General features: G+C 38.5%; 2 protein-coding genes and 1 non-coding gene across 3 annotated transcripts; 1 reads left to right on the forward strand and 2 right to left on the reverse strand.

Annotated features, from left to right (window-relative positions):
• On the reverse strand, positions 1-5,193 carry LOC115734037. The gene is made up of 2 exons (XM_048281820.1): positions 2,611-5,193; positions 1-2,028 (listed from the first exon to the last, which is right to left on the reverse strand). Exons 1-2 carry the CDS (start codon positions 5,191-5,193, stop codon positions 1-3), a joined length of 4,611 nt encoding a protein of 1,536 aa, XP_048137777.1.
• Positions 4,694-4,800, forward strand: LOC125316098. The gene has a single exon (XR_007199419.1). It is a non-coding gene; the product is annotated as a small nucleolar RNA R71 (small nucleolar RNA).
• Positions 5,194-14,600: 9,407 nt separating the features above from the next.
• On the reverse strand, positions 14,601-17,632 carry LOC115740995 (receptor-like protein EIX2). The gene has a single exon (XM_030674684.2). It carries the CDS (start codon positions 17,568-17,570, stop codon positions 14,601-14,603), a length of 2,970 nt encoding a protein of 989 aa, XP_030530544.1. The 5' UTR covers positions 17,571-17,632.
• Positions 17,633-25,872: the final 8,240 nt, after the last annotated feature.

Consider the following 25,872-nt stretch of genomic DNA (forward strand, 5'->3'; position numbering starts at 1 on the left):
CTAAGCAGGTGAAAGCAATGTAACGGTGGCAGCCTGTGAGTCGAAACCACCTCCAAAGTAGGGCTTGAGACGTTGGCCATTCACTTTAAAGGTTCCCTCCTTGTCATTAGCAACTTCAACTGTTCCATAAGGGAAAACCTTAGTGACCGTGAAAGGTCCGGACCATCTTGACTTCAACTTACCTGGAAATAGACGAAGTCGTGAGTTATATAATAAAACTCTTTGACCTATATGAAACTCCCTTCTTAAAATTTGTCTATCATGCCATCTCTTCGTCCTCTCTTTATAGATCTTGGCATTCTCATATGCCTCATTACGGAGCTCATCCAACTCATTCAATTGCAACAATCTCTTCTCACCAGCTGCTTGCATATCAAAGTTGAGAAAACGTAATGCCCAATATGCTTTATGCTCTAACTCAACAGGCAAATGACATGCTTTTCCATAAACAAGTCGAAAAGGTGACATACCAATAGGAGTTTTGTAAGCAGTTCTATAAGCCCATAATGCATCATCAAGTTTAATTGCCCAATCCTTCCTATTATGATTCACCGACTTTTCCAATATTCTTTTTATCTCCCTATTAGAAATTTCAGCTTGACCACTAGTTTGAGGGTGATAAGCAGTAGCTACTTTATGTGTCACACCATATTTGTCCAAAAGTGATTCAACTTGTTTATTCAGAAAATGTGTGCCTTGATCACTTATAATCGCTCTAGGCATGCCAAACCTGGTAAAGATATTCTTTTTCAAAAATTTAATCACCACTTTAGCATCATTGCAAGGCAAAGCTACGGCCTCAACCCATTTAGAAACATATTCCACAGCAACCAAGATGTAAGTATTACCATATGAAGGTGGAAAGGGTCCCATGAAGTCCATACCCCAAACATCAAACAATTCACAGATTAAGATATTGTTTAAAGGCATTTCATGTCTCCTAGATATATTACTAGTTCTTTGACACCTATCACATGCAGCAACATAAGAATATGCATCTCTAAAGAGTGTAGGCCAATAAAAACCAGATTGTAAAACCTTAGCTGCAGTCTTTGAGGCACCAAAGTGTCCTCCCGCCTGTCCATCATGACAATGAAAGAGAATGTCGGATACTTCTTCATTAGGAATACATCGCCTAATAACTTGATCAGCACATACCTTAAATAGAAAAGGATCCTCCCAAAGATAGTTTTTAACATCAGAAAAGAACTTCTTTCTTTGTTGATAAGTCAATTCAGGAGGAATAACATTACTCACCAAGAAATTAACATAATCAGCATACCGGGGAGTTTCGATTTTGATAGAAAAGAGTGCCTCATCAGGAAATTCATCTAGGATTGGTCTTTCTTCCATAGGAGCATTTGGCAATCTAGAGAGATGGTCAGCTACTAAATTTTTTGTTCCTTTCTTGTCTTTGATTTCCAAGTCGAACTCTTGCAGCAGTAAGATCCACCTAATCAACCTAGGTTTTGAATCTTTCTTTTCAAGCAAATACTTAAGAGCAGAGTGGTCGGTGTAAACAATGACTTTGGAACCAATTAAATAAGAGCGGAACTTATCAAAAGCAAACACTATCGCTAAAAGCTCCTTTTCGGTTGTGGCATAATTCAATTGAGCTCCGGACAAGGCGCGGCTTGCATAGTATATGGTTCGAAAAATTCCATCCTTTCTTTGTCCAAGTACAGCTCCACAAGCCGAGTCACTAGCATCACACATTAACTCGAAAGGAAAATCCCAATTAGGCGCAGTCATGATAGGAGCCGAAACTAACTTCTCCTTCAATGCATTGAATGCCTGCAAACAATCATTAGAGAAGTCAAATTTAGCATCTTTTTCTAACAATTTACAAAGGGGTCTAGCAATCTTAGAAAAATCTTTAATGAAACGCCTATAAAATCCTGCATGTCCCAAAAATCCTCGAACAAGCTTCACGGAGGTAGGAGGCGGTAATTTTGAAATAACTTCAATCTTAGCTCGGTCCACCTCAATTCCACTCATAGAGATCTTATGACCTAGCACAATTCCTTCCTGCACCATAAAGTGACACTTCTCCCAATTCAAGACAAGATTAGTCTCCTCACACCTTTGTAACACTAAAGCCAAATTATTCAAGCATGAATCAAAAGATGAACCAAAAACAGAAAAATCATCCATAAATATCTCAATATATTTTTCCATCATGTCAGAAAAAATAGCCATCATGCATCTTTGAAAAGTAGCGGGTGCATTACAAAGACCAAAAGGCATCCTCCTATATGCAAAAGTACCTTAGGGACAAGTAAAAGTGGTTTTTTCTTGATCTTCGGGGGCAATAGAGATTTGATTATAACCAGAATATCCATCTAAAAAACAGTAAAACTCATGCCCTGCGAGTCTCTCCAACATTTGATCAATAAAAGGCAAAGGAAAGTGATCTTTACAGGTGGCATCATTCAATTTTCTATAATCCATGCAAACACGCCATCCAAGAACTGTTCTAGTAGGAATCAATTCATTATTATCATTGGGTTGAACAGTCATACCTCCTTTTTTTGGAACAACTTGCACAGGACTTACCCAAGCACCGTTAGAAATAGGATAAATGATCCCTGTATCAAGCGACTTAATTACCTCGGCCTTTACCACCTCTTGCATTTTTGGATTGAGCCTCCTTTGGGGTTGGATGACTGATTTGAATTGGTCCTCCATCAATATTTTATGCATGCATATCGAGGGGCTTATTCCTTTAATATCTGCAATGGTCCACCCTATTGCTCTTTTATGGTCTCTTAAAACTCGGAGTAGCTTCTCCTCCATCACACCTGTCAAAGAAGAAGAAATAATTACTGGAAGAGAAGAAACACCATTAAGAAAAGCATATTTAAGATGAGATGGTAAAGGTTTGAGTTCTAGAATTGGTGGTTCTTCAATAGAGGGTATCCTTTTCTTCAAGTTCGACCCTAATTCTTCGAATTTCGGTGGTCTAAATCTCAAAAGAGGTGGATTTGCTTCCAAAAATTTTGTGTACTGCTCCACTTCTTCAACTTCGGCTTCTCCCTTGCTTGGCCGAACCAAGCACGCCTCTAATGGGTCTTCAATTGTAGCTTTACTAAAAGCCGATTCCACAAGCTTATCAACTGCATCAACTCTCAAACAATCATTCGGTTCAGCAACATATTTCATGGCTTTGAACACATCGAAGGTGACTTGGTCATCTTGAACTCTAAGAATTAATTTTCCTCGTTGCACATCAATTAGAGCTCTCCCTGTTGCTAGAAAAGGTCGGCCTAGGATGATCGGAACCTCGAAATCCTCCTCCATCTCCAAGACAATGAAATTTGCAGGGAAAATAAACTTGTCAACCTTAACTAGAACATCCTCCACTATTCCTCTTGGGTATTTGATCGATCGATCGGCTAATTGAAGAGATACAGTGGTAGCTTTTACTTCTCCCAAACCTAATTTCCTGAAAACAGAGTGAGGCATTAGATTAATACTTGCACCTAAATCACACAATGCCTTATCAAAATAAGAATTACCAATAGTACAAGGAATAGTAAAACTCCCTGGATCTTTCAACTTTGGTGGTAACTTATTCTGCAAAATAGCTGAACACTCCTCATTAAGCTTCACAGTTTCATAATCTTCCAATTTTCGTTTGTTTGCTAAAATCTCCTTCAAAAATTTAGCATAACTAGGCATCCGGGCTAAGGCATCCGCAAAAGGAATATTAATGTGCAATTTCTTAAAAACATCAAGGAATTTAGAGAACTGCTTATCTATTTTGTGTTGCTGAAGTCTTTCCGGGTATGGAATTGGCGGCACATATAGCTTTGGATTATCCGGAAATAACTTGCTTCGAGGTGGATCGGCTTTGCGGGGCTTGATTTCGGGTGCTTCGGCTTCGGGTGGTGTGGTTTCTTTCTTTTTTTCTGTTGCTTCATTAGACAAGTTTATGCTAACTTCTTTCCCACTCCTCAAGATGATTGCTTTTGCATTCTCAATTGGATTCTTCTCGGTGTTGCTCGGAAGGGCACCATACGGTCTTTCGGACAAATGATTCGCTAACCGGCCAACTTGCTTCTCCAGATTTCGAATAGATGCCTCTTGATTTTGGAACCTCACATCAGCACTTTTAATGAAGTCTTGAGTTGTTTGAGCTAGTTTAGTAACCATCTCCTCAAGATGGCCGTGCTGTTTCTCCTCAAGAGGCCTAAATGATGGTGGCGTTGGTCTCAGCCCTTGCTGATTTTGGTTGCTCCATGAGAAATTTGGGTGATTTCGCCATCCAGGATTGTAAGTGTTTGAATAAGGGTTGTTTCGTAGAGGCCTGCTGAAATTTCCAACAAAGTTAGTATTTTCAGGAGGATGTGCAAAAGGATTACCTACTTGACATTCGCTGCTAGCATGGCTTCCATTACAAAATTCACAAGTTGAGCCTTGAATCTTCAAAACTGAGTCAATCTTTTTGTTTAAAGCAGCAAAGTGTGCGGCAATGGCATTCTTGTCACCGACTTCATAAATTCCACTTGGCTTTCTAGTAGATAGCCGCTCGGTTGGCCATTGGTAGCTATTAGATGCCATCTCTTCTAAAAGATCAAAGGCTTCCTTAGGTGATTTGTTGTTCAACGTCCCTCCAGCTGCAGCATCAATGGTAGACCTCAAATTCGGCATCACTCCATTATAAAATGTATGCACTTGCATCCAAACTGGTAGACCATGATGCGGACAACGCCTTAGTAATTCTTTAAACCTCTCCCATGCTTCATACAGAGATTCACCATCCATATGCACAAAAGTAGAAATATCGTTACGCATCTTGGCAGATTTAGCGGGAGGAAAGTACTTACTAAGAAATTTTTGAGCTAAGTCGTCCCAAGTCGTGATAGATCCTGCAGGAAGGGAAGTTAACCATGACTTAGCTTTATCACGCAATGAAAAAGGGAACAATCTTAACCTAATGGCATCATTAGTAACACCATTATATTTTATGGTGTCACAAATTTCAAGAAAAGCATCTAAATGGATATTGGGATCATCATTCGGTAATCCACCGAATTGGACAGCGTTTTGAAGCATCTGAATTAGGGAAGGCTTAATTTCAAAATTGTTCGCTTGTATGGTTGGCCTCCTAATGCTTGATGTTGACCCTTGGACCGTAGGTGAGGCATAATCCTTTAAAGTCCTCCTTTGCTCTCCGGTTTCGTCAGCCATGGCCTTATTGTTTTGCTCTCGTCTTCGCCTTAGGAAAGTGCGCTCAATTTCAGGATCAAGCTTCTCAAGTTCTCCCTTTTGGCTTCGAGTGATGGGGGTTTGCAGTCGAAGCTGAACCCTTGTCCTCTCTATTTCTTTTCTACTTATTGTTTTCTGCAAAATTGAATAAGAAAAAGAAAAGAAGAAAAAAAATATCAAATAGAATAGAATAAAATAAAGCTAGATTAAACCAAGAATTGCTCGGTACTAATAGTAATTGTCAATTATCAAAACAATCCCCGGCAACGGCGCCAAAAACTTGTTCTCTTGATTAGCAACGCAAGTGCACGTATCGAACAAGTAATAAAGTGATGAATAAAAGTATCGTTCCCATAGAGATTGTAGACAAATCAATCAAATTACTTACTAAAGGTGAACAATTCTCAAATTTATCTAACCAATTAAAAATTTAACGAAGGAATCAAAATTCTAAAGAAAAATAAATTAACCGAGGCAAAATGCACAAACTAAACGTAGAAATTTCGAATATAAAGGAGCAAAGAACAACGTATTTCTATTAAGGATAAAAAAAAACGTTAGAGCATCCGATTTCACTTAACCAATCAAGATTAATTAACCAATCTCGTCATGCAACCAAATTGAATTCATAGTGTGATGGTAGAACTTCTTAATTTAAATCACTATCCTTGGTCCGGTATAGCGACCCTACTTGGATTTAGCAACCCACACTTGTTCCATGTGAATTTAAGTAAATCCAAATGCAGTAAGATCTATGAACGTTCCCGGATTCAATAAACCACCCTCGATTTACATACTACCGAAAACCACACAAAAACTTAAGATATCTCTATCTATAATGAATTCATGGCTATATATCATAAAGTACTCGCATGGAATCTCCTTTCGGTCTCAAACATGCAACAAAAATCATTCAAGTGGTGATCAAACACTTAAAAGCATTAAGAACATGATATATAACTCCCACATATGAATTCTAAAATTGCATAAACGAGTCTAGAAAATTAATCAATCATAGTTAATCTACATCGTAGCTCTAACAAGAAGTAGTCTAGAACATAATGAAGCTTAAATTAAAAACGATGAATAAACTAAACATGATGAAAAACTAGAACAAGTTCACCAAGAATAATCAAGGATTGACTTTGAATTCGCCTTCTTCTTCTTCACTTGGCATCCGGCATTGAAAGGAAGAATAGAAGCAAAACCCTAAACGTCGTATGATGTGTACGTCTCCTCTACCTCTCTTCTTCAAAAAATATCACGTTCTTTTTTCTGCATATGGCCATCTTCTTGTTTTGAAAAAAAGAAATCTTGATCACACCAGAATAGGATTGCAATCAAAGATTCTTCCCAAAAATAGACTTCTCTCAATAATAAAACTCCTAATTTAGCTTGGATTTTGAATTTCTCCCCAAGAAAAGCTCGATTCTCCTTGATTTCAAATTTGCATGGCTGAAGATCAGATTACCTACAAAATCAATTAAAAATAAATAAAGTAGACATCAAATTCAATTGAAACTAAGCAAATATTAAGTCTAAAATAATAAATAAACTCTACATAAAATAGAGTTATCATTAACTTACCCTTATTTGGGGACTATCTTTTCATATGCTCGGATAAGAAATGGAATCCAGCCCTGAAGATGGTGACGAAGACGAAACTCGTTGTTGGTGCTGATAGGATGGGAATAGCCTTCGAAATTTGTAATATTTGAACTTTTGTAAAGAATTTTTTCCAAAGGGTATAATGTATTTGTATCACGCACTTGGTGATTTCAACTTGATTAGTAATTAAAACCTTCCGCTGCATAAGAACGTTTATCCGATAATGATAATAGTTAGATGTGACATCTTGACATGTCACGGCTATGTGAGTCGCACCTAGAGCGAGGCTGCGACAGTATCTTTAAACCGACTTGTCGATGACGTATCACCGATTCAAAGACACTATGCCAGGTCACTACATAAGCCAAATCACATGATCTATTATTCTCCAGAAATTTCACATGCCCTTGATTTGAGCCAAGTGTGGACCTGAGTAAAGTCCTTAAACTACTTGGTAAAATTCGGGAGTATTTCTTGAAATGAAGAGAATAAAATTATTTTTTTCTATTTAAGGGGGTGATGGTAGGGAAGATAGACTCCATATCATTTTCGGATGGCTACCGCAGAGTAGGGTTGTATAGTAGCGTATCGTGCCCGGGGTGAATCATCGGAGCTTCAGCTTCTACGTCATCGATTTGTGCTTCGTACAGTGTTTTTGAACCGATTTGTCGACGATATACCCCTTATTCAAAGACATTGTGCTGGCTCACTGCATAAGCCAACTCACATGATCTATTATTCTTTAGAAATTTCCCATGCCCTTGATTTGAGCCAAGTATTTATGCCGTGAACAATACCTGTCTACCGTCTAGGGTGTCACCAGAACATACGATGGGACAATGTGGAAAGCTTCTTGCAACGCTTTCCTTTTCATGTAGTTAGTAGCGTCTTTATCCGAAAAGAATCCAAACCCATCTCCGTCCATCAATTACTACTCGCAGGAAAAAGAAAGCAGAAGTCGGGCTCCGTTTATTTGGCGACAAAATAATTTTTAAAATTTTTTCATATTTTTCTTCTTTCGATTCGTAAAAAATAAACGAGTTAAGGAAAACATTTTCCTTTAATGGATAAAATACAATTTACAAATGGAAAAAAATGGTTTCCTTTTTTTTTTTAGACGAGTGAAATATTTTCCCCCATCTTTCTTTTCTCCCTTCTTTCACATTTCTTTACTTTTTATTTTTCTTTAAAAATAGGAAGTTGTTTTCACATCTTCCCCCATCTCTCGCAATCGACTCAGCAACACTGAGGATAGAAAATCCATCGCCAGCAGGGGAATCAAGGAAGAGCAAGTTCCAGGAGCAAAGAAACCACAAGATGTTGTTACTCAAATTATCGTCTTGAATATGGACTTCTTAGTGATTCATTGATTGTTCATGAGTTTTGAAAGAGGCAATGTCCATAAGGATAACCATTAATTCAAGTACAAGAACATCTTAGTTTGGATTTGGAGCCATGAAAAGGCCTCATATCGTTCTAAAGTTATTTCGTATAACAAGTTGACAAGATAAAATTAACCGACCAATATACTAAAGAAGTATTCACATTGAGCGCTTACGGAAAACTTTTCGTTGCTACGTCAGTCAAGGAAGTCTATAAAATAGGCTAGCAAGTGCACGACAACAAAACAAGCAGGAAGAAACATCCCCCATGTACAAGCCTTTGTAATACAAAATCCATTGAATTTCCATTGGTCTTCCTTTATTCCAAAATCAGCCGCCCACCACCTTCTCACTTATGTGATTATAGTCCACTTGCTCTCCCTTTCCTTTAGTTTATTCCATTTCCAGCCGCCCTTTTCTCTGAGCTTATTGAAACTCCAATTGTGCAAGCATGGGAAACTTACAACAAAGATGGATTGTGATTCGGTCAACAAAACAGCAAACATATGTGTTAAATATGTCTTGAATTTTATGTACTCGATTTGATTCATCACCTGACCCAACATTTTTTTTTTTGTGCAGCCCAAAAGTGAAGAAAAAATTGAGATTTAGTTTGCGATGAGGAGAGTTGGGCCGATAGGCCCAACTCGGAGCAAGCGAACAAATTTTTATAGCGGTACAACCAGATCTCTATGGGGGTTCGAGGGCAACGCCCCCGAGAAAATTTTTTTGGGCTCTATTTATACTGCGGCTAAGGGTTTTTTGTTTAGATTGAGGATTTTCCTTACATGAGAAATTTGTGAGCCGTGTGCTTTTGTTCAGTCGATAAGACCGACTTCCGTAATATGTGCTCTCTTTGATTATAGTGAAATCTTGTTTTGCATCACCCATGAACGTAGATCACCTTGATCGAACCACGTAAATCATTGTATTCTGTATTTGCTTTTTGCATTTGTTACAACAATATGGATTGTGAGACTAGGATTCAAAAAGGGGCTTGGTTCAGAAAAGAATAGGGCACAAAAAAAAGAAGCTGCCGTTGATGTGTGTGCAGAGTGGGTTTCTTCGGATTGTTCGTGAAATTGCATGCTGGGAAGAATCACAAGTGTTTTGTAGCCGATAGAAAATTCTGTTTAAGGTTTTGTTTAATTCTTTCACGAGATTGTAAGATTATTTTATGAGAAATTGAGAGATAAATATTATGTGCGTTATTGGTTGTAATTGGGGCTGGAAAATACTAAGAGTATTTGAGTTACTCGAGTATAGTTTGTAATCTCCGTGTATCGCTTGATTTATAGTGAAATTCGTTATTGCTCTCCTCGTGAACGTAGGTCTCTACTACCAAATCACGTACATCTGGTATCCGATTTATTTTCTTATTTTGTCTATCTATTATTCGATCACTTGTTCCGGGCAACAGTAACATTGTCGAGTCATCCGCCTAGGGAAGTCTTGCGACATTGCTGGTCTCTTCTTCTCCCTTTTTTCTCTTTTTCTTGCTTGTGGAATAATGGGAGGCTTCTTTGCTCCGCTCAGATGCAATTTCATCTGGTGGTGGTACCTGTGGGAGAGAGATCTGGATGCAAATCTGCAAATTCAGAGTGATCCAAAAATAATCTCATGGGAACTAAATGCCTGTACACTTTTCAAACGCTGGGACGACCAAAGAAGTCGACCGTTATTTTATTTTGCTAGTCTCTGCTCTTAACATCATTAGTCCACAACACGATAATAAGAGAGAGCTGGTACCGATAAGAATGTAGCAAATGGGTTACATCGTCCAGAGTGGCAAATGCTAGAAAACAGAAGTGGAAGGGACAGTACATGGAGTCCTTAAAGTCTTTTTAGCCTTAGGTCTAGCAGTTCCCTAGATAACTGAGAGTGCAGCGTAGTGAAAATATTACCACTGCATGTGCCCGCTTTTCCATTTTGAAGGTAGAGTAGATCCTGCAGGTTTTCGATGCTGCCCAACGAGCATCACCTACAAATTTTCGTAACCTTGCGTACTAGTGATTATAACGTTCACCAAACAAATCAAGTTGCAGTGAATGCATTTGCTAAGGACAGGGGAAATCACAGAAGAGAGACGAACTTCGTATCTATCGACCATCTTTTGTTAGAGTGCCTGTTGTACGAGTTTTATTTTGTATGGTCCCAATTCATCTTGTTTTCTTCGGGAAGCATATATTATCCTTTTATAGAGGGCAATACAATGGGTTGCAGTCATTGATTTGGTAACTACAGCTATTGCATAATTCAGCCATATTTCCTTCTACATTAGGATTAGAATAATCTGGCATCTTTATCGTTCCAACAAAGAACCACGTCACATTGATTTATATATTGCCTTAACAGATTTTATTTTTTTTTTCCTAATTATATTGATTTATTTGGACAACTCACTGTCTACCATTTAGATATGGGTGAAAGCCATAAAAAAAAAAAAAAAAAAAAAAAAAAAAAAAAAAAAAAAAAAAAAAACCCTAAACTATACCTACTGTGACATATTTATTCCAATTTTTTTGGTGACACTAAAAAATCCCAAACTTGTAAGAGCTTTGTGGCACTTGTAACGGAGTCATGGATGTGTAAACATACTTTGATATGAAGTTCATACTTACTAGGATTTCATTAACGAGTGTTACATAATACTCACTCAATATTTGTTCGACAAAATTTTGCAATTTGAACATATCCTCTTTTTTCAAGTAATGTGTAAACACTATGCTGAAGATTAATACGTATTTTTTACTAAGTGAGATTATCAAATGTCCTATAGGTACTTGTTGAGAAGACCCCTTTTCAAAAAGTAAGTGGACTACTCTTTTGTCAAATGCAATCGTATCACACAAACAACAATTGTTTGATAGGAGTGAGCAAAAGCTGGAGACAGAATTAGGAGTCATCGATTCAATCTATGATTAATTTTGATTTTGCCAATGGTAGACCCTGACTAATTAATTAGTTAGTTAATTAATTGTAGACATAATATTTCAGAAAGAAGATGCCAAATATCTAGGAACCGGGCAGAGCTAGTAGATGTCCTGTTCCATCTGTTTACTTAGCTGACGCACACCCTAAAATTACTAAATTGTCTATTCAGAATTCATCAAGTCTATTAGATAGGAGATATTTGATTTCCAAAATACTATATATTTCGCAAGAAAATTCGTACTTTTGAAATTGCACTAAGATTAATGATTTTGAAAATTGATAATTTCCTTTTTATTTTTACATGAAAGAAAGAGAAAGAAAGAAAATCAACGCGTCGCTTTTCCCTAATGAAATCCAAGTCGATTTCATTCATTTGGGTTGATTGACATTTCTTTTCTTTTTGCCTCGAAGGTTGACTGACATTTCAGATGGTCCTCATTTACACCACTGTCTTACATTAGGCCTCCATTTTGTTTCGCAAAAAATGAGTCGTTTTTGAAAAAATATTTTTCAAGAAGTCAATTTTCAGAAAAATAACTATATTTTCTGGTGTTTGGTTGAGTCACAAAAATGAATTTGAAAGTATTTTTCGTCGTTTAATAAGGAAAATCTAATTTGATTTTTTGCATCGTCTTTTGGTCAAAAATTACTGACGTGGACCCAGGCATTCTACGTGGCACGGCCGTCACTAATGTGGATAATTTTTATATTTTAAAAAAAACAGAATTTTTAATCATTTTTTTTTCATTCTTTTCTTCTTCTTTAATTTCTTCATTAGCTTATCGCTAGCCGCAATGGTGACTGTTGATGTGGCCGGCGACAGGCCATAGGTGAGACAACACTAAGGCCGAGCCTCGGCCTAAGCTCGCCGATCGTTGCCGTGGCCGGCAACTGGCTGATGAAGAAATTAAAGAAGAAAGAACAGAAAATGAAGAGAAAAAAAAATTAAAATTTGAAAAAAAAATCAATTTTTTTTAAAAATTAGTCAGAAAGGAAAATGAATGTAAAGGATTTGATGGAGCAAAGATGAGAGAAAATGAAAAGGAAAACATTTTTCTCACTTTTGAAGGGATTTTTTCTATGGCTGGAAAATGTTTTCCTTGACTAACATATTTTCCACGAAATAAAAGCTAAAAAAAAATTAAAATTTCCAAAAATCGAAATTTTTTTTTAAATTAATAAAAAAGAAAATGAATGTAAAGGAGTTGAGGGAGCAAATATGAGTTTTCTCTTCAAGAAAATATTTTCTCCACTTTTAAATGAGTTTTTTTTTTCTATGGATGGAAAATTTATTCCTTCACTAGCTTATAACAATCGCTAAAAAAATCCATCATAATCAAACTGAGGAGGGAAGTTTTCGTACAAATACTCCGTACTCCATCCTCGATCTCGGAGAAGATGGCTCCCAAATGAGTTCCACCACACTTTTTCAATGCACCTCCAGAAGTGTGATGGTATTCCTGCGGTTGGCTGCCATGATCCGGTTTCGGTGGTCATTAATATATAGCTTTGGATCGATGCCGAAAGACAATTTGCTTGGAGCTCATTCAGATTTTGCCGTCCCTAGATCGCGACTAAGTGGCGTTTTTATTCTTTGATTAATAAGTTAATGCGGACCTCGTGTTGTTTCATGCGTTAAGAGCAAATTACGACAACGTTATGATTAAGTCAATTAGTATATAGTCATGCCAACGTAATGCTGATTGCTAGCTGTACACGTAGACTCTTTAAGACTTCAACACGTTGGCACCTTAATTGTAGAAAATAACGTATAAAATTGGATCATAGGGTGGAATAGCTGTTCCTTTCCGTGCAACTAGGAGTAGCCTTCAATATACTTATTTCAGAAGTATTATCTTATCTTAACAATTAATTACATTTAAATAAATGTCAATTATCAAGAGGTTGTTTAGTTTTTTATAAGTGTAAAATATCGTAGTTATGAAATTAAGTAAATATTCATTTCGGTTAATTTTTCATAATGTACAATTCTTATTGTTATGTATAACATAGCAGTGCAATTATAACTGTTCTAGTTATCACAATTAAATAATGATAGTAGTATAATTAGCTACTTATAAAATATTAACACCTGATGTGAACATTAGAGTGGCTTTTGCGATGGAGTGGGTTATATCTCCGCGTTGGTTGGGGGTGTTGGAATTTGTCAAGAAAAAGCAAGCTTTGAAAGATTTGGGCAACCTCTCCAAAGATCCGCACATTCTGATTGTCCCTGGTAAAAGACTCTTCTTGCAACGTATCGAGTCCTGCATCGTGCAGGAGAAATCCTTTTGAGTGATTTATAAGTCAACGCCTACCCGAAATGAATTTCAGAGCTTGCCCAGTTTCGGAAATGAATCCTAACCTCAAAGGTGCTTTTAAGCCACTGTTCTAAATTTACCACCTTATGTTTAGTCGAGTATTTCTTTTGGGGCTTTAGCCACATGGAATTGGTTGGACCGTTGCATCACATAGGAGAAACCATGTTGACTAATTTTTTATAAGGAAACACCCCCAAACGGTTACCACCTTGTGTTTAATCGAGCAATCTTTTTGGGGCTTAACCCACGTGGAACTGGCTGGGTCATTATACTTCTATGCTACTTCTAGACTCGGATCATTCTGATTATTACTCCAACATGTTCGTAACACAGGAAAAGGTGTCTTCCTTGGCGTCTATTGAGAGTTCTCGTGCAGCACAAAGTTGAAAACCTCATAGCATACTGAATACAATACATAAATGAGCAAATTATTGGAAGAGAGGAGATTATTAAATGAAAGAGATCACCCGAGCACAAGAAGTTGCATACATCCAAAATGAAGGCAAGGGATGACACGAGATTGCTCATTGCTTAAGCGGTTCTTGACTGTCTCAAGTCTCTTCAACTTGGCTACCTTCACTACTATGGCCACAAAGCCGAAATATGCACGTCACTAATCCGATCGCAAACTCAAGCATTTCAACCACGTGAAGCAATGCCTTTTCAAGCTTATCCTCTTCATGCAGATGTTCAGGTTGAGAGATATTCAGTGCTCGAGGCGCCTGAGCACCAGGGCATTATCTTCTTAAAAGATCGCCGCAGAGTAGAGGATCATGTATTCACGTTGTGAAGAATTGTTTCTACACTTTCCACACTCTAATGTGATTTGGATTACCAGCAAATTTTGTACCGATGTCGCGAAATTGAGCAAGGAATTATGATCTAGGAAAGGAGTACATTGAACCTTGGAGGGTCCTGTGCCATTAACAATTTCGTGTCCTGATTTGGTATTACCCTCAACATGCAGTTAGCAGCAAAAGCATAAACAGGACGAAATGAAATTTGCTAACATAATTTCACACCATTGACAAGCTAAACACCGTGAGTATAATAACACAAACTACTGCTAAACTGCTGACCAAGAAAGCAAGAACTTCACGAGATCAATGAAGCATTGGACTGACTGATGTGGATAATAGGCCTGTTACGCTCTTCTCAGTCTCCTCCTCAACTCGGCTACCTTCACTGCAACAATCACGTACGCCATGTCTATTTTACGATCCGCATAGTTGAAGTACGCATGTCTCCAATTCTTCTTGTAGACCAAACCGCCAACGACTCCCCAAAACCCTGTTGCAAACCCAAGCATTATGACTAAGTAGAACATTACCTTCTCAAGCTTACCCTCTTCAATGTTATCTTCTTCCCACGCTTGAGGAGCCTCTGCATAGGGGCATTTCTTTTGTAGAGGATCGCCACAAAGTAGAGGATTGTCGGCATAAATGGAAGGATCATTAAGTGTCTGGATTTGCTTTCCTCTCGGAATTGGCCCGATGAAGTTGTTGTGCGACAGGTTGAGGTACGCTAGATATGTCAATGCTGAAATGCCCTGCGGAATCATTCCTGAGAGGAGATTGCTGGAAAGATCAAGAGACTCGAGTGACTTCATATCCCCAATGCCAATAGGAATGCCTCCGGAGAGAAGGTTGTGCGACAAGTTCAAACCATGCAATCCCGAGAGGAAAGCGAATTCTTCGGGGATCAACCCATTCAAGTGGTTGCTCGAGAGATCCAAATTGACCGCAAGTAGCAAGTCAATTTTAGTGTATTCATTGTGTCTTCCCTTCATGATCTCAACCACATGCTCTTGATTCGAATCGAAAAAAGGATTCGCTATTGCCGGCAATGGAGATGCAGATGGAGATGACCCGATATAGATAGGAGAGGGGGCCACAAATTCAGGTATATTGTCTCGATTGAAGTATTTCATGCCTTTCATATAGCCAAGACACCGTGGGATAGTTCCTGTCAAATTGTTTGCTGCCAAATCCAGTATTTGCAATCTTGGGAGCGAGCAGAGTTGCGAAGGGATGCTGCCAGTAAAACTGTTCTCTCTTAGCCTTAGGATCATCAACAAATCAAAGCTTTTGCTTAGCCATGTCGGGATGCTTCCGGAGAAGTTATTCTCTCCAAGGTCTAAGACTATTAGAGTTGTGCAGTGGCTCAAATTTAGAGGAAGCTCCCCATTGAGATGATTTCCATTCAAGTGTAGGGTTGAAAGTTGATGTGAGGATCCAATTGAGCTTGGAATTACTCCGGATAAATTATTGAACGACAATGTCAAGTGAAACAAGCGAAAACCCTCCCAACAGTTGGGAATACTGCCAGATAGCGAATTATTGCCAAGATTCAAATTGAAGAACCCCCCTTCACATAAGGATGATGGCAAAGTGCCATTGATATGGTTATCATTGAGGTATAGAAATGCCAGGTTCATCCCACTAATATTGGTTGGAAGAGGTCCAGAGATGAAGTTGTGGGAGAGATCTAACACGGAACACTCAGAAGACATGCTTGGCAAGGGTCCGGTAATTTGATTGTGCGAGAGATTGAACTCCCTGAATGTCATGTTGCCAAACCATTTAGGTAGAGCCCCAAATATTGATGCATTTGAGAGAGATATAACCTGAACTTCCACTTGTGTCCGCATCCACAGGGGAAATGTATTTCTGAATTTACAGGAATCCATCCGAATGAAGTTAAGTTGAAAAGGTGGTATCCAGCCATGTTCTGCCTTAAAAGTCAAGTTATTATTGGCACTAATATGCAAATACTTTAGCCTCGTCAAATTAGAAAAATGAATTTCCGAAATCACTCCTCCCAGAGAATTGATATAGAGAGAAAGAACCGAAAGATGGGAAAGTTTCCCAAAATCATCAGGTATAGTACCGCTCAAATGATTACTGCTAAGATGCAACTCTTGTAAAGCCCGCAGATGCCCTAATGAGGCAGGAATATGCCCCGAGAATTGATTGCAAGAAAGATCTAACCATGCCAATGATGACAACTCACCTAATGATGATGGAATGGTCCCATTCAATTGATTATGTGAAAGATCAAGTGTTCCCACTAAGCTATTAGCGATGACCATTGATGAGTTCCCCTGGGACGTCGAGATCTCTCCACCGAGTTGGTTATAACCCAAATACAATGATTTGAGGTACTTCTTACTCTTCAAGAATGAGAATAAGCCTCCCTCAATGCTGTGAAAAAGATTATACTCAAGATTGAGATGAACAAGGCTTGGAAGCTTGTCAAACCACATGGGAATCGAAGAGCCGAAAGAGTTCCCCGAAAGATCAAGATGTTGAAGAGAAGTCATGTTTTGGAATACAACATTTGCGATGGGACCTTTGAGAAAATTATATGAAAGATCAAGATATTGAAGATGAACAAGAGAAGTGGAATTGGCCGAAAGATGATAATTGAGAAGTCCGCAAACTGATAAGCTCAAATGTGATAAGGATGGGAGCATGCCAATCATATGCATGAGGTCTCTTGCTCTGGCAATCTTTAAGAAACTCATGTCGAGATAATTTAGTGACTGAAGATGAGAAATCCATCGGGTATCGTCAACAACCAAATTTCCATAATAATCATGAAGATCAAGGACTTCCAATTTTGTGAGGTTTCCCAATTCTTGAGGAACCGTTCCATGGAAGTTACCAAATGACAAATCGAGGTACCTCAATTGTTTCATCGATCCGAGAAATGCTGGGATCCGTTCCCCCTCGAAATTGATCCCACTTAAGTCCAAGCATTTCAAGTATCTCAAGTTGAGCAAAGAAGAGTTCAACTTACCAGCTACGGAGAGGATCCTGTCGGGGAGAACATAACCATAATCGACTCTTGCAACTTCAGGTAATAATTGAAGCTCGATGACATGAGCATATAATCTATCACAAGTGACTCCTTTCCATCTGCAACAATCTTCGCCTTTCCAAGAAGAAAGCGATCCGTGTGGATCTGAGAGGATTTGTCTAAGCTGGAGTAGAGCCTTTCTTTCATGCTCTACGCACATGGATGTGGAATTTCTGCAGAAGCATACAGGCAAGTCATCCAAAATAAGCAATAGGGTTACTAGGGCAAGCACTTGGAAACAAAATCTCCCCATGAGCAGTGAGGGAGGAAAATAGATTTACGCTTTAGAGAGTTGGTTTGAGGGTTCTCTATTGAAACCCAGATCACTTATATAGAAGGGGAGGGAGAAATTAGTGCTAGTCTACTTGGAAGCGAGAGCAGCACCATTTAGGAATTGTGGTGAATTCTGTCCCGGCTTTTGTACTACCGGACACGGACCAAGTCAAAGTCTTTTGGGTCCTGATTCCAAGTCATTAATCATACAAGGTTGTTTCTCCATTTAAATGTGAGAAAAGTATTCAAAAAAAAAAAGTCTTAAATATATTGCATTTGTATCAGTTCAGCCATAGACCTATTGTATTTGTGTCAATTCAATCCTAAACATTTTGCATTTGCGCTGAGTTGAGTCTACCGACCAATTTTGACTGGAAATCACCGACATGGACGCCGGTTGTCTTATGCGGCAATGTTAGCGCTCATGTTGATATTTTTTATTATTTTTATTTTTGTTTTACTTTTTTCTTCTTTATTTTACTATATACTTTTTTCCATTGAGGGTTGCCGTCTCTCGCCTGGGGTCGGAGGTGGTCAGCCGGTGGCCCTCATCGGCCTTCAAACAAAAAAAAATACATAAAATAAAGAGAAAAAGAGAAAAAAAAATCAAAAATATATTAAAAATATATAATATTAAAAAATATCTAAGTTGCAGCCAGTCGTGCCACGTGGGATGATCGGCGTCCACGTCAATGATTTCCAGCCAAAATGGGCCGGATGGACCGAATTGACACAAATATAAAATATTTATAATTGAATTGGTACTAATGCAATAAGTTTATAACTTTTTTGACGTTTTTCTCTCTAAATATGTGTATGTGAATTTACTATCTATTTCATGGAAAAATCTTAACTAAGTTACCAATCTTGAAATTCATCGGCGTGTTAAAGTCGCTACGTGAAATAGTAACTAGGTAATACTATCAATTGCTTCGTTTAGCTCTATACTTTCAAGGTGGCACTTTGTTTCTTTCACATCTCTCCTGCGTGGCCCTCAACATTATATCTTGTGGAAGCCCCGCAAGACCCACAAGCACCAAGTCTAAGTCTTGAGGTCCATGTCCTCTTTCTAACAGATCATTTTTCTCCAGATTTTTTTGTGCCCATATTTATCCGGTTGCATTTATTTGTTTTGGCCAAAAATCCATGACGAGGTGCGGCCGGCACTGACGCTGATCATTTTTAATAATGTTTTACATTTCTTTCGAACTTATATTTATTTATTTTCTGTTCTTTCTCTTTCAGGGCTAGCCACGTAGCATTAGCAATTTCTAGCCAAAATTGGCCAGATTAACTGAATTTGCACAAATATAAAAGGTTTGAGACTCAATTGACAAAAAATATATATAATTAAATTGGCATACTCACAACAAATTTAGAATTTTTTTTTATAATTTTCCTAAAAAAAAATTTCTTAACATCTTTATCAAGGGATAGCACCCACATCCACGCGCTTTAGTGGGGCTGGACCAACAGCATTGTTGTGGAAAACTAAGGCGTGGCCAAGTTGTGCAGTGAAAGACCCGGAAGCACCAAGTCATGACTTGAGTCCATGCCGTTATCTCCTCCTACGACTTTGGCCTAGATTCACTTCATCCACTTGCATTTCTCTTGGATAAATGAAAATCCTAACATGATTTTAATGGGCTGGACTTTCTCTCTAGCTGTGTGTACATCAAGCAACTTCCAGGATAATACATGTTGATTGGTATCGATTCCTTTAATCATACACCTGACCCACCAAATAACATCAAATTCTAATTCCACCAAATCCCCTCTCTCTCTCTCTCTCTCTCTTTCTCTCTCTCTCTCTCACACACACACACACACACACCTATCAATTTCGTGTTCTCAAGAAGCACGTCGACCTTTCTAAACCCCGTGTCGATGAGCTATCTAGCTCGAGAGATTGAGATTGAGAGAGGGAGAGGGAGGACAGCAATTGCTGGAGACTGTGGCAAGAGGGGGCAGCGATGGTGGCTAGGAGAAGGTGGGGTTGATCACCGGGGGTGGTGGATCGATAGAAACATGGCCTGGGAGGAGATGGAGAAGAGAATGGGAAAGTCAGCACGTCGGATCCAACAATCGAGAAACTAAGCATACGTGACGGTGTTATTATATATAGATAAGATCTCAGTTCAATCTTTTTGAAATATATCCCCCGAGTCGCTTGACTAACGTATTTACGGCATCACAGCCATGTTTTGCTCTGGTTTATTTCGTGTGTGAGTCCACCCGTTCGTCTAGCTCCTCGTTTCATTCATGATCGGTGTTGCATGTGATAGGAAGTATTGGAATATATCACTTGACTTCGGATTTAAAAAAAATTCCACATAATATTAAAAAATTAATAAAAAAAAAAGGTCATGTGTACAATTGGCCGGAATTTTCCCTTAACTGATTATTTTTATTTAAGTGATCATTTTTTTATTTGAAAATTAAATGACCCAAAAAAATATTGACACTAAAGTGAGCGCCGCACACAAATATTGGCACTCCAGGTATCATTTTGTTAGAAATTGAGGAACTTAGCTCTGATTAAAGTAGGATTTCAACACAAAAATATAACTTTTTTGGTGGGAGAGGACTCATAAGCCGGTCTTGATAAATCTTTAACGCAATGCTTCCCCGTAAATTGGTTATTTGATTTATCTGATATCACATGCTCAATGCAATTAGGCTTTACTCTTCCTTTTTTGTTTTTGTTTTCTATTTTGGGCCATTATTATACGCTTTATGAAGTGAGTTTGAGTGTTGTTAGAGTAAACAAACAGAAATTTATAGAGAAAAAGTGGGGAGAATTACCAAAAAAAAGTCTTAAATCCATTGCAATTGTGTCAAATCAGTCCTAAACTTTTTTTTTAGGCCAATTGAGTCATAAAATTTTTGTATTTATGCCAATTCAGTCCATCAAGCCAATTTTCATTGAAAATCTACGACATGGCGTGACCGACAACGATGTGAAAATTTTTTAGTGACGTTTTAAATTTTTTGTTGAACTTATATGTTATTTTTTCTGTTCTTTCTCTTTCAGGGGTGGCCACGCGGCGTTAGCGATTTTCGGCCAAAATTGGCCGGATGAACTGAATTTGTACAAATACAAAAGGTTTAAAACTTAATTGATAAAAAAAATATAAAAAAAATCGAATTGGTATAATTACAACAAATTTAGAATTTTTTTTGATAATTTTCCTAGAAAAGTGTTATAACATCTTTAACAAGTAATAGCACCCACATTCACGCGCTTTGGTGGGGCTGGACCAACTGCATTATTGTGGAAAACTAAGGCGAGGCCAAGTCGTGCAGTGCGAGACCCGGAAGGACCAAGTCAAGTCTTGAGTCCATGTCGTCTCCTTCGACGACTTTGGCCTAGATTCACTTCATCCGCTTGCATTTCTCTTGGATAAATGAAAATCCTAACATGATTTTAATGAAATGGACTTTCTCTCTAATTCTGTGTAAATCAAGCAACTTCCAGGATAATACATGTTGATCGGTATGGATTCCGAAATTATTCTCGTCATCTCTTGATTAGAAAGAAGAGAGGCCATGGGTGATCCAGTTCATCGAGTCCATCGTGCAGTGCCTTCTCTTCTCTGAAAATCGAGTTCATCAATACGCGCTTGCTGTGAATGAATAGGAGGAAGTGGCTGACTTTTTACCTTTCATCAATTCTCATTCAAGTGATAATATTTGTACGACTAGCCATTTCGCCCGAGATAGAAGAAAATACAGGCAATGTCTTTTCAGAGCTATCGTCCAACTAAAACAAAATGTTTTTGTGATAGGTGTGGGTGGTGCAATGAAATCATCTTTCCTATGCTTTCTCCGGACCCCGCTACGATAGAATGTCTACGAGGATCCATAGATGGAGAAATTAATTAGATAGGTTCCGTATACTTTCACCAAGCGTGGAGAGGAATTTAGATCAATTTCTAATTGATGATGAAAGAGGTTCTAAATGAAGAGATTGGAAAATGATGAAGTTCGAAGATAATATGCGGTAGCCAATCATCAGTAGAAACTTGCATTGATGCCAAGTGTACCTCTGAAGTCATTAGCCAGTTTGGGCTGAAGGAATAATATCTAATCACTTCATCTAGTTTACATGAGTTAATATATTTCCAAAAGGAGTATTCAAATCAAATTATGGCGATTTCAAGATGTCTTAATAATATTTCATGTTGAATTTATCTTACGCTAGTTATGAAGGGGCTAGTGATCGGTTTACAAGTATGAAGGAAAATCTCGACCTTTAAACTAATTTTTGGAGTAAGAGAGGTCCAAGATTACCATCACTGGTATCGGAACCCAAATTAAAAGATATGGATTGTCGCCCGTTCTAAAAGGGGGATTGTTGTGTTATTTCAAATTAGTTGCTTTATAAGTGCGAGTGACTTAAACTTTTGAGTTGAAAATTGATCAATTTGGATATGTTAATGGGGTCGGACTTAGACGTCATCCCCATGTGAAGGTAACAGACTTCTACTGGGCTCGCACCTAACATTTCAAACCTCCTCCTATTTCATATGGCCCTTTAGGTCTTACTATTAATCCTTTTCTTGTGGATGTCCCACGCAAAGGTTAGATTATATGCGGGCTAATTGTACAACTGATGATATAACCTAGTGCAGTGAGAAGTGTCTTTGTTTCCGGCAAAGGCTGGAATTCGTTAGTCCCATCATTTCCTGGATCGACCGTCCATTTTTTTTATCATGCTCACTGTGATCAGTAACCAAAGAGTCATGTTGTAGTCTACTTTGAACAATACACCTGTCCAGACTGCAATTCAACAGAACATAGGAGGAGTTAATTTGGACAGCTTCTCGCACCTCTTTCCGTTTCCAGCATTTAATCTTTACCCGAGAAGAATCCATGCCCACATCTTGCGCGCACACAACAACAACAACAACAACAACAACAAAAGAAGTGATAGGCACCCACATCCACGCGCTTTAGTGGGGCTGGACCAACAGCATTATTGTGGAAAACTAAGGCGTGGCCAAGTCGTGCAGTACAAGACCCGGAAGCAGTAGTAAATGAAAATCTTAATGTGACTGGAATGGAATCGACTTTCTCTCTAACTTTGTGTAAATCGAGCAACTTCCAGGTTGATACGTGTTGATTGCTATGGATTCTGAAATTATATCTCTTGGATAGAAACAAGAGAGGCCATGAACGATGCAGTTCATCGAGTCGATTGCGCAATACCTGTTCTCTCTGAAAAAGAAAAGCAATACGTGCTTGCTGTAAATGAATAGGAGGAAGAGGCTGACTTTTGACCTTACATCAACTCCATTCAAGTGATAATATTCGGAGGACTAGCCATTTCGCCGGAGATGAAAAGCAAAGATAGGCGATGCCTTTTCGACCGTGGCCATTTTACCAATGGTATTTGAAACTACCCACCACTTCTATCAACGATGGGAATTTCCCTAGATTCGTCTGAAATAGTGAGATTAAAAAGAAAAGGAAAAGAAAAAGAGAATTAACCTTCAGTTATAGAGGTCTTTCAATGTTGATGAGTTGAGTGATTCCCTTGTTCACTAGCCTTTGCCAGCCAGACCAGGTCCCGACGTTCCTCGTCCAAACCCAACTAGGGCAGCTCTCGCCTGAGGCCGATAACCTCCGCCGGCCATCAATGAGGCCCGACGGAGGGAAAAAGAAAAAGAAAGTAAAAAGTAAAGAAGAAAGACAGAAGAAAATAAATGAAAGGAAAAATATCAAATTGAAAAAAAATTAAAATATTATTTAAAATTGTTCACATCAACGTCGGGCATGTCACGTAAGATGGAGGCGTCCACATCAGCGATTTTCGATAAAAGTTGATCATATGGACTTAGGTAATAAAACGTGAAATGTTTAGGACTCAATTGGCAAAATTAAAAAGCCTAGCACTGAATTGACAAAAATGTAATAGGTTTATGAATTTTTGGATAATTTTCCTAGCTTATGCAACATATGTGATGTTTGAGTCTGATAAGTTATTTTTCCTAAACGGGCATAACTCTCCATTTTTGCATGATTTATGACGGAGTGCTAATGATTTTGGCAAAGAAAATTATTCCAAGCTTCAAAATGTCATGGGAGTTTTCTAAGAAACAAAGTGAAATGCCAGAATGCGATAATCTCACGTAACGTCAAGAACCTCAACTTTAGACCCACCCCAAAAAAAAAAAGAGAGAGAGAGAGAGAACCTCAACTCACTAAATTAACCTTATTGGCATTTGTACTAAAATCATTTGAATTAACTCGAAAATTCACAAACCCAAGAATACTCTCTAACTTATACTATTATACTAAAGTGGGTGTGACATAGGAGGGCATACCAGCCTATCAGGGTGACAAGCGACCCTTTCGACGAGTGACTCGTGGAATCACTTTTGCTGTTTTTAGTTTTTTAGCCTTTTTTCTTTTTCTTTTTTTTTTTTCCAACCGACATATTTTTGTATAGATAATGACATAAATGGTTATTGAACTTTGGCTCAATATATAATGTAGCTCTTGAAATTTTAATTTTGGTTCATGAACAAGCATAAGTTGCGATGTCGTCCCCGATGGATTTTTATACATGTTTGATTTAGTCACTGGACATATATGAAGATGTTCAATATTGTCTCTGAACTTATATTAACAAAAGGGCAACATAAAATATTTTCATATTGTTCATGAACTATATTGAATATAAAAAATCCAGTGACGATATAGAAGAAAAAAAAATTTCGGGAACGGCATTACACATTATATTAAAATTTAGGGGCCACATTAAAGTAAATTGAAAATTCATGAATTACATTACATATTGGGTATCTTGAAATTGAAACGCGGATGTGTTCGCCTTTTTTGGGGGGGGAGGGGTCGAAAGAGGTGTTCGCGTTTGCATACTGCTATATGCTGGTGACATCAAGTTCCCTCAGTCGTATCATATCACTGGAAAACCCGCAAGCACGAAGCTTAAGTCTTGAGGTCCATGTCCTCGTTCTACCCGATCCATTTTTGCCCTTCTAGATTTTTGTACGTCCATATTTATCTGTTTGCATTCGTTTAGTTTTTTATAATCCCGAAGTGTTAAACAAATGTCCCTTTTGATTATCTCTTTGCTAAGGGTCGGTCTTTTCACCGAGGATGAGGTGGTCAAAGAATGGAGGGCTGGATACACATTTGGGTTAGACCAGTACACCTTCAGCAAAATGCAACATCCTTACAAGAGACCCGCAGACTTTCTATTTGACGGTTTAAGTTGAGAACCAACTCTTTACCACCAAAAAGAAAATGGAGAGAATCAGTTCTCTCTTGCTTATCTAACGTTGATAGAAGCCCATGGGCCTCTCCACATCTATCTATGGATTGCAATTTCTTTCTGGCCCAGTTGAAGAACGTGTCCATAGCCCACTCTCCTCTTGAGTCCAACCAAGTTGCAAATTGGGTAGCCAAAGCCCGTAGAAAAAGGGTTCTCCCCTCTAATTGGCTAGCTAAGCCTCCCAAATCCTTTGGGATTTGCTGTATTTTGAAGTCTAGTTATTGTTATTCTTGTAGTACTTCAATTGAATGAACGAAACTCACCTCTTTTCGAGCAAAAAAAAAAAAAAAAAATAGTATGGCAAATAGCTTTCTCGTATCGAATCATACCACGCCCAGTTTAGTTCGGGTGTCCAGTCAATCGAGCGAGACGGGTAGAACATTTGAGGCACAACAACTAATTTTGACCTGCCATGGCCTCATCGGGAGAGCGACATCAGCTCTCGACCGGTTTATACATAGAAAGCCAATCTCGCCTTCAGAGCTCTATAGTGATGTAATCTTTTTATCCTAAAACTCCTAGCACAATCCGCACCGATACCACTCTCACGGACCAATTGCTTCTTTCCTGCTACATTGCTCATTCACCATGACAACACCATGAAGCTTTGCTCACCGGGATATATGAGAGTGGAGGAGTTGGGGCACGAGACATATGGCCCAATGCATCATACATAAGTACTCATGGGGACACAAACCATCCGGCCCATGTCATTCTCCCCACTCAATTCGCGACGTCCCTGTTGCGGGTTGTTATGTCACTTTCCTGCACTACTGCACTATCAACACCGCTGTGGGGTTTTACATTTAGGCTCCTTTGGTCACTTGTACTCTTCAAGTGCGGCGCACTTTTGGCCAATTGTGCCTCTGGCAGCACCCTATTTCACATACTAAGCACTTCCATCTTCTAGCTGACCAATGGAGGTTTCTCCCCATGTTGAAAATGTGATAGCAGACCCATCTTGAGATTCACCACTTTAATC

Source organism: Rhodamnia argentea, chromosome 7, assembly GCF_020921035.1.
Source record: "Rhodamnia argentea isolate NSW1041297 chromosome 7, ASM2092103v1, whole genome shotgun sequence".
Classification (NCBI taxonomy): Eukaryota; Viridiplantae; Streptophyta; class Magnoliopsida; order Myrtales; family Myrtaceae; genus Rhodamnia; species Rhodamnia argentea.

What these genes read in the sequence shown, in the direction of transcription:
- LOC115734037 (XM_048281820.1), bottom strand. Translation starts at nt 5,193, where the DNA reads ATGGCTGACGAAACCGGAGAGCAAAGGAGGACTTTAAAGGATTATGCC. An exon ending in AAGAGGTGGTAAAGGCCGAG is followed by an intron (nt 2,029 to 2,610) that starts GTAATTAAGTCG and finishes TTTATGGTGCAG; the next exon opens with GAAGGAATTGTGCTAGGTCA.
- LOC115740995 (XM_030674684.2), bottom strand. Translation starts at nt 17,570, where the DNA reads ATGGGGAGATTTTGTTTCCAAGTGCTTGCCCTAGTAACCCTATTGCTT.